This window comes from Heloderma suspectum, chromosome 6, assembly GCF_057233095.1.
Source record: "Heloderma suspectum isolate Gila_16-S chromosome 6, 16-S_ref, whole genome shotgun sequence".
NCBI lineage: Eukaryota > Metazoa > Chordata > Lepidosauria > Squamata > Helodermatidae > Heloderma > Heloderma suspectum.
In genome coordinates this window covers 109200920-109210350 of record NC_139463.1, presented here as the reverse complement: position 1 = coordinate 109210350, position 9431 = coordinate 109200920, and the positions used below count along the sequence as shown (strand labels likewise).

The 9431-nt window shown below is 49.3% G+C and overlaps 1 protein-coding gene across 1 annotated transcript; it reads right to left on the bottom strand.

Moving 5' to 3' along the window:
• Window positions 1-4532: 4532 nt before the first annotated feature.
• Window positions 4533-5468, bottom strand: LOC146342430 (olfactory receptor 4N5-like). Its single transcript, XM_084808547.1, has one exon. It carries the CDS (start codon window positions 5466-5468, stop codon window positions 4533-4535), a length of 936 nt encoding a protein of 311 aa, XP_084664673.1.
• Window positions 5469-9431: the final 3963 nt, after the last annotated feature.

Here is a 9431-nt window from a genome sequence, read left to right as displayed (position 1 = left end):
GCCCCCCCCATGAATCAATTCCGTGAAAAGGTAAGTGACTTTCATACATCCCTAATTTCCCATGGTATGGCCATTTGTGTTTTCCCATGCAAGTCAAAGGGAAAACATCAAATCCAAATTATTCGGACATCTGAATCTCGGCTTTCATTCCATTGTCTACTCATTAATGGAATCAGATTTTTTTCCCCAATTTCCTAAATTTGCACATGCAAAAATGTGTAAAAAAAACCCCCAAATATGCAAATCCCCCCCCCCCACATCTATATTTTTGTGCTTTAGCCTATGGGGAAAATGTCAGCAAGTCAATGGAATCTGTGTGACTATGGAAAAGCTGGTCCGCTGCAGAATGGTGGGATCCATAAAAATCTGAGTTCATTTGATTCCATTGCAGATTTCTCAGATATCCATAGTTAGCAGTGCATGTAGGTAAGAGATGCAAAATCTAAGGCACAGGGTCCCAATCTGCCCACCCAGGGTTCCCCAGAGGGCAACACACCCTTTCACTGGCCCTGCCCAATTTCACTGGCCCCACCCTGTTTCACTGCCCCTGCCCTTTTCACTAGACCTGCCCATTTCCACTGGCCCTGCCACCTTACCCTGGGCACCAATCATTTGGTGGTTTCCTGCCCTTTGTGCAGCTTTTCTCCACATTCTAAAAGGTTGAAATGCCTCTCCCAAGTCTTAGTTACTGGCAGTGAGAGCTTTAAGATAAAGTATGATGAATTTGGGGTATTTTGACCCACCACTTTTGCCTTAGCTCCAGCCCCATTTTGCTTTCAGCCCTGCCAACCACTGGAATGTGGCTCCCGTGAACTTCTCCAAAATTATTTCTGGCCCTCAGGATAAAAAAAGTTCAGCATCACAGGTGTGGGTGAATGGGGTCAGGTCTGCATGTGAGGGAACTGTGTGTGTACAAGAAGGCTCTGTGTGTGTGTGTGTGTGTGTGTGTGTGTGTGTGTATGTGTTCAAAGGAAGAAGGAATAGAGAGTGGGATGCCTGCAGCAGTGAAAGAGGCTGCAGTCACAGCTTTTCTCAGCACTGGCAATATTCCCACATCCCCCGACCCCCAAGAATACCCAGTAGGGGTGGACGAAAGTCACTTACCTGTCCTCGAAGCTTGTTCGCGGTGGGGGGGAGGCGCTTCGCTGCTCCCCCCGCGAAGTTCAGGCCGGGGGGGAGGCTTCCCGCCTCGCCCGGCCGAAATTCAGACTGGGGGGGAGGCTTCCCACCTCGCCCGGCCGCGAACTCAAAAGTTAAAAAAAAAAAAAAACGCCCCCGTGATAGGCTACATGACGATTAACGTAGCCTATCATGGCTAGATCTGCAAAGTCAGCCGTGATAGGCTACGTTAATCGTCACGTAGCCTATCACGGGTGACTTTAAAAAAAAAGCGCGTACGCAAATGGCAGCCCCCATAGGGAGCCGCCATTCGCGTTCCTTATTTGGTCGCTGTAGTCTACGTAAATCTTTACGTAGACTACGGCAAAAATAAGGGCAACACAAATAGCGTTGCCCTTATTTTCGCCATAGTCTACGTAAATCTTTATGTAGACTACAGCGACCAAATAAGGACGAAGACCCGCCGAACCGCCAGCCGGACCCGCCGCCGGGAGGGACATTCGGGAAAGATAAGTCCCGTCCCGGGGGGGGGGGGGTGCGGGGTGCGGGGGGGTGCGGAGAATTTCTCCCCAAAACTTGTTCAGGGGGCCGAACACATTGGCGCTCGGCCCCCCGAAGTTTCGGGGAGAAATTCTCCGCCATCCCTAATACCCAGTCATAATTGTTGTGGGATTTCTGGATGCATTTTCCCTCCCTGCTCTCCCCCTGGGTCCCATTGCCCACCCTTCCCTCCCAACTGCTGCAGTGTGCAAGAAAGTGAGCTCCTTTGCACAGCACAACATGGGTTGATTCACCCGCATGGGCTGTCGCAGTGTGCCGAGCACTGGCAGGTGCCATTTTCGCATTGCACCCCATGGCTGCCCAGCTCGCCATGGCTTGTCGTGTCATGCTAACCCAGGCGGCGGGGGTTGTTTGAGGGTTGTTTAAGGGTTAGGCAATCCTCAAATAACCCATGGCTTGTTTTAGGATTATTTGAGGGTCGTCCAGCCTTCAAACAAACCTCAAACAACCCCTGCTGCCTGGTCCCATGAGACACGACAAGCCAGGGCACGCTGAGTGCCAGTGGGCACAATACAAAAATGGCACCCGTGGGCATCCGGCACAATGCACCAGCCCCTGCAGGTAAATTAACTCATGGTGGACTGTTGAGATGTGCAAATGGGGAGGGAGAAGGCGAGGCTGCTTCACTCTTTCGCTGCTGTGGAGATGTTAAGGAGACATACGAATCTCCAGGTTGCACCCTGCCAGCTCTCTCCCCCATTTGTGCTCCAGTGGCACCCTCCCTTTCTCCTTCCCCCTTCACTGCGAACACCAGCTGCTAGACCCAAATGGACCCCCTCCCCAGATTCTTAAAACTGGAGATTTAGGAATGACTCTTGGAGATGAAATTTTTTGGCAGACCTTTTCTGGTATAAATGAAGCAAAACCAGTTTCTCTGAAAGTGAAAGAGGCCCAGTTAAAAGTTACGTTTCATTTCATTGGTATATGATTCCAGGTTGAAGGAATAACATATATCGTACTAACACATTTGTTTGTGGGAAATGTGGCAAAATGGATGTTGGTTTATTGTATGTCTCTTTTGGAGTTGTCCTGGAGTACAATTATATGGGGCAAACCTTTTCAGAGACAGAACAAATGATGGGTTGTAATTAGACTGTGAATATTATTTTTTCGGATGTCCCGAATGCAAATTGGGTGTACTTGATTGCTAATCATTCGATGGCTGCAAATATTGTACTGGCAAAAGACTGGAAATCAGGAAATACAACTAGTACCAGGGAATGGCTGTTTAAAGGATTAGAATTGGCTCATATGGACAAATAGACAGGATTGGTCCATAAAAAAAACCCAGGCGTATATGCTCCAAACAATTTTTTCCTGAAAATGGAACAGGTTTACTAGGTTTTGGAACTGTGTTTTTGTTTTAAGTAATGCATGCATATATTTTCGGGATAGGATGAAATTTCCTGTATTGCATTGTTCCCCTCTCCTTCTCTCGCTAAAGTTACTTGATGGACTTCCAGGGGTGAAGGAAGCCAGCAAGCCAAAGACCTTTGCTTGAAAGTAGTAGCCATTGTCTTGAAAGAGTTGAGGTGGGCAGCAAGAAAGCTGCAGCCACTACACTGCCCAGCCACCCCCATTCCTCCACCAGTGCCTTGTCTCACCTTCTTTTTCCTCTTGCTGTGACTAGCAAATAAGGAAGCAGGTGATAAAGAGGATCAAGGAGGAACAAGGAGGGAGCGTGGAAGAAATGAAAGAAGAGAGAGAGAGAGAGGCTGATGACAAGAGTTGACATAGGCACTTACCATTTGGGATGGCACGGGTACCTGATTCCGTTTGGGAATTCAGCAGATCCCCCCCCCCCGTCTTCACCCCGAGCCATGCTAGCCAAGCCCCTGCCCTCGCTTGCACCCTGCCCACGCTCATTGACTGGCCTGCACTCACCCCGGCAGCCTCATCAAGCTCTGCGATCGCCCTTTTTTGAAAAATAAAATGGTGATTGCAAAAATGTGCATAGTTGCATCTGTACAAAAATGCACATTTTGCAAATCCACATATTTGTGTATGTGAAAATGTGCATTTTGCCAATCCACATATTTGCATATGTGCGAAAATGGGCATTCTTGCAAAAAAAAAAAAAAAGCATTTGCACGCATAGACATATATGTGCATTTTTGCGATTGCCATTTTATTTTTCAAAAAATGGTGACCGTGGAGCTTGATGAGGCTGCCAAAATGATTGCAGGCTCCTTCGGTAGCACAGGAGGGCCTTGAATGTGGTCCAGGGACCGGCGAGTGGGGGCAGAGTCTGGAAGGGTGTGCAGAGAACTTGGTGGAGCGGGTTCACATATCCCTACTTACCATCTCCTCCCACAAAATTGATGGCTGCCCTTTCAGTAGAACATGGCTTCCTTATCTCCATAGCCATATTGCTTCTGGAGCTGAGATGAAACTCCTTCTGTTGATCTGGAGGTTGGGGGTGGCTTGTTAAAAATGAGCACCAATCTAACTTTCATTTTCTTTCAAGGGGGCTCATTGTCAGCATGTGCTGCTGAAACAGGGGTGCTGAACCTTTTTCAGTCCAAGGACTGAATTCCATTTTGGGGAAGCTCTCCAGGGCCACATTCTAGTGGGGGTGGGTCAAAGGCAAATGGGGTGAAGCCAAAATGCCAGCATGTAAATGCATATGGAGTAAACCTGCATTTACAGTTTGACATTTTGATGATTTTGTCAACACAGTCACTACCCATATGTTACAAAACAGCTAGAAATATAGTCCACCAAACCACAGACCAGACTGGCTGCTTTTGTTCTAACAAGAATTTAAAGGTGGAAGATTAGGGTTATTATGCAGTGAACTGGTTTCTACTGTGTTAGTAAACAGTTCAAGAAATTGGATTTAATCATTTTATTTACTTGGCCCCCCAAATTGTGTGTTTCTTCAGCAGTCTCCACATAGCAACTTTGATCTCTTTGTTCCTCAGAGTGTAGATCATGGGATTCATCAAAGGAAAGACCACAGTGTGGAAAAAGGCCACCACCTTGTCAAAGGGGAAATCCTGGAAAGGTCGGCAGTAGATGTAGATGGCTGGACCAAACATGATGAAAGTGATGATGATGTGGGTGATGCATGTGGAGGAAGCTTTGCTCTTCCCTTGGCTAGAGCCCATCCTCACCTTGAGCAGTAGGGCCCCATAGGAGATGAGGAGGAGGATGAAGCATGCAGTACTGACCAGGCCACTGCTAACAAACATGACAAACTCTAGAGTATAAGTGTTGGTGCAAGCCAGCTTGATGATCTGGGTGATATCACAGAAGAAATTATCCAGCTCATTGGGACCACAGAAAGGGAGTGGAATGATGAGGATGACCTGAATTATGGAATGTATGAATCCTCCAGCCCAGGACCCTATCACCATAGCACAGCAAACCACCCTGGTCACCACAGTGACATAGTGCAATGGGTGGCAGATGGCTACATACCGGTCAATAGCCATGGCAATAAGAAGGAACATCTCAGCTGCACCCAGAAAATGGATGAAAAATATCTGTGCAATGCAGCCTTGGTAGGAGATTGTTCTGCTCCCAGAGAACAGGTTGGCTATCATCTTTGGAGGAGTGACACAGCTGTAACAGATGTCCATGAAGGCCAGGTTGGTCAAGAAGAAAAACATAGGGGATCCCAAACGGGGGTCATTCCAAATTGTCACAATGATGAGGATGTTCCCAGGCAGGATGATGACATAGAAGAGCAGGAGAAGGGTGCAGAGGAACAGCTGCAGCTCCCAGATCTGTGATAATCCCTGGATAATGAACTCTGCCATGACTGTATGAGTCCCATTTTCCATCCTTTGAGTGCTTATTCCTGCAATGGAATAGATGGGAAACAATGATAGTAATTTTTCCTTCAGTCTTTATGTACCTTGATATACATGCACCCAATGGGTTGGTTAGTCCATGGTGGTATGGATGAGGGCCCCAGCTGGGTTTCAGAGTTTGGATATTCCTGGACCAGTTGGTTCTCATGGAATCTACCACTGTAAACTTCACGGGGAGCTGGTGCTAGGGATGGCGGAGAATTCCTCCACGGATTCCAGTGAGAATCTGTGGTATCCGTGGCAGCGGATTCGACGGTGGCTCCAGCAGCAGCAGCGACAGATGCGGCAGTGGGGGGGACGGCGGGGGCAGGGGTGGCAGGGGCGGTGGCGGCAGTGGCAGCTGGTCTCCTGGCTAGCCGTGGCCGGGTGCAGCATATGCAAATGGCGGCTACGGCGGCCGCCATTTGTGTTCGCTATTTTTCGCCATTCTAGCCTACGTAAATATTTACATAGACTAGAATGATGAAAAATAGCGAACGCAAATGGCGGCCGCCGTAGCCGCCGCCATTTGCGTTCATGTTTTTTTTTACTTTGCTGTGATAGGCTATGTAAATATTTACGTAGCCTATCACGGTTAAGTACAGGGATGCAAACGGCGGCAGCTACAGCTGCCGCCTTTTGCATCCCTGCTGCCCAGCGGCCGGATGTCCAGCTGTGGGAGGACCTGGCCAGTGGCTCTGCGGAATCCCCGCAGAGCAGAGCCGGCCAGGCAGGACTCCGCAGGGAGGGACTGAGCACCTCCCCCCCCCACCGCAAAGCAGATCCGCGAAACGGTAAGTGACTTTCGTACATCCCTAGCTGGTGCCACCTGGCCCTAATTATCTCTCCTAATCCTGCTCATCCACCTGCTTCTGTTTCTTCCTAAACAACCTAAACAATCAGGTATTGCTTTAAGACAGGAGTGCAGAACCAAAATAGGGTGGGGGCCAGATCACTGGTTGTAGGATGTCATGTGGGCATGGCCACATCCCTGATGGTGGTAGGCATGGTCACATCCATCCAATGTTGTTTGCTCCCTGGCTGAAGCACCAGGTGAATTCTCCACCTGGCACTTGCACCATGAAACATGCTTCACTGTGTGCATGTTTTCCTGGTTAGGGAAGCCCACATGCAGCAAAGTGGGCTGGATGTGTCCCTTCTGCTCCTATGACGGAGGAGCACAGGGCACTTGAATGGCTCTGCTTGGGCCTTGCCCACCTTGCCTCCTTCTTTCATTTGGAATGAGGCGGACAAAGCTGATCCACCTCAGTCCCTATCACCCTTCCACTGGAGGTGCAAAGGGGATTCAAGAGGCTCAGCTTCACCTCGTGCAGGGCTTCCCTGACTGGGAAAGCCCATGCATAGTGAAGCAGCAGCACAGGGGAATCCCTTACCTTATCTCTGATCTGTGATCAGAGGTAACCGTGGGTATTCTTCTTCCTGCCTCTCCTCAACCCTTGGTAGGGACTGGGCTTATGGAGGAGGTGAGGCTTGCAGGGCCAAGGGGTCAGGGCCTGCAGTGGTGGCAGATGTCTGGCCAGAAGGTAGCCAGATGCAGAGCCTCTGCAGTCCAAATTAGGCCCACAGACTGGAGGTTCTGCACCCCTGTTTTAAGAGGCGTTATTCTTTCTCTTTTGTTTCTCGTGATAGGTTGGATCCATCATGCTTGGAGTTGTTGCTTATTTGTTCAGTCGCTTCCGACTCTTCGTGACTTCATGGACCAGCCCATGCCAGAGCTTCCTGTTGGCTGTCGCCACCCCCATCTCCCCCAAGGTCGAGTCCGTCACCTCCAGAATATCATCCATCCATCTTGCCTTTGGTCGGTCCCTCTTCCTTTTGCCTTCCACTTTCCCTAGCATCAGCGTCTTCTCCAGGGTATCCTGTCTTCTCATTATGTGTCCAAAGTACTTCAGTTTTGCCTTTAATATCATTCCCTCAAGTGAGCAGTCTGGCTTTATTTCCTGGAATATGGACTGGTTTGATCTTCTTGCAATCCAAGGCACTCTCAGAATTTTCCTCCAGCAAATCCAGAAAACGAAATGCTTGGAGTAGGCCCACTGAAATCAATGGGACTAAAGTTCATCATGGCAATCTTTAGTCCCATTGATTTCAATGGGTCTATTCTATATGTAAGAGCCTCATGTAGGGTGCAGAGTGGTAAGGGCAGTATTGCAACTGAAACTCTCCCCACGACCTGAGTTCGATCCCAGCAGAAGTTGGGTCCCAGGTAGCCGGCTCAGGTTGACTCAGCCTTCCATCCTTCTGAAGTTGGTAAAATGAGTACCCAGCTTGCTGGGGGAAAGGTAGTCATGACTGGGGAAGGCAATGGCAAACCACCCCACTACAGTCTGCCATGAAAACGCCAGCAAAAGCAGCGTCCCGCTAGGAGTCAGCAATGACTCAGTGCTTGCAAAGGAACAACAACAACAACAAAAAATTCTATGTGTAACTAAATCTGGATCCAACCCAACGTCTGCAATAATACTTTGCCCTTTCCATCTTAAGTTAGGTGGACAATTCTACAGCTACCATATCTTTTAGCATTTTCCATCACTCCTCCTTGTTCAGGGCACTCACTGAGCACCTCCTCTCCTCCCAATGGAGGCTCCCTTGACACCTCTTCACACCCAATGTTTTTCTGAGGTTTACACCTAAGATGTTTTACATATACTTCTAAAAATGTAAAGTGTTAAATGTGACAAGGAGGTTTTTGAGACAATGCTGGAATTGGTTCCTGATTCACAGTTCCGAAATGCAGAACCAGCCTGAAGAAGGAACTACATTTCGTTAGGGATGTACGAAATTGCCCTTACCTGGCTCTGCCAGGTTCCGCTGGGGGGGGGGAGGTGCTCCGTCCCTCCCCCCGGAATCCTCGCTGGGGGGGGAGGTGCTCCATGCCTCCCCCCCGGAATCCTGGCCGGCCGGCTCCGCTCCGCAGGGATTCCGCGGAGCAGCCGGCCGGCTCCGCCAGCAGCCGGACATCTGGCTGCTGGCTAGCAGGGACACAAATGGCGGTGGCCGTAGCCACCGCCGTTTGCGTCCCTGTAGTCAGCCGTGATAGGCTACATAAATTTTTACGTAGCCTATCACGTCTGACTTTAAAAAAATCAACAACAACACACGTACGCAAATGGCGGTGGCTACGGCCGCCGCCATTTGCATTCCTTATTTTGGGCCGTCTTAGTCTACGTAAATATTTACGTAGACTAAGACAGCAAAAATAAGGGGAACGCAAATAGCGTCATGGACGCTATTTGCGTTCCCCCTTATTTTCTCCGTCTTAGTCTAAATAGCCGCCGCCATTTGCATATGCGTTTTTTTTTTAAACCCAGCCGTGATAGGCTACGTAAATCTTTACGTAGCCTATCATGTCTCTGTAAAAAACAAAACAAAAAAACCCTCCAGACTGCAAATGGCAGCGATGGCAGTTGGTCGGAAGACCAGCCGCCATCGCCACCGCTGGAGCCGCCACTGCCCAGAACATCCACCCCAGGTAAGTCTCGTCCGGGGGGGGGATCCGCGGGGGGGCGGGGGGGTGGCAGACCGTTCTGCCACAGATTTCAGGGGGCCGAATGCACTGGCATTCGGCCTCACTGAGATCCATGGCGGAATTCTCTGACATCCCTACATTTCGTACACATCTGTATCCTAAAATACTTTTGGGGTATCACCAGTTGACTGAACCCTACAACAGGGGTGTTGAGCCTTTCAGCCTGAGAGCCAAACTGCATTTCAGGAAAGCCTTTGGGGGCCACAGGGCCAAAGGGAAAAAAGAGGTGTGGCCAAAATACCAGCATATTTTAGCTTACATCTCTTACTGCCAGGAACAGTTGACTGGATTCATTATTTATTTAACAGATTTATATACCTCCATCCATATTTAAATATATACATTTAAGTGGTTTAGAGACATGGGGTAGGCATGGCCATGCCCATCACCATCAAGGGTGTGGC

Excerpts from the sequence above, each read along its gene's own strand:
- LOC146342430 (XM_084808547.1), bottom strand. The coding sequence starts at position 5,468 with ATGGAAAATGGGACTCATACAGTCATGGCAGAGTTCATTATCCAGGGA.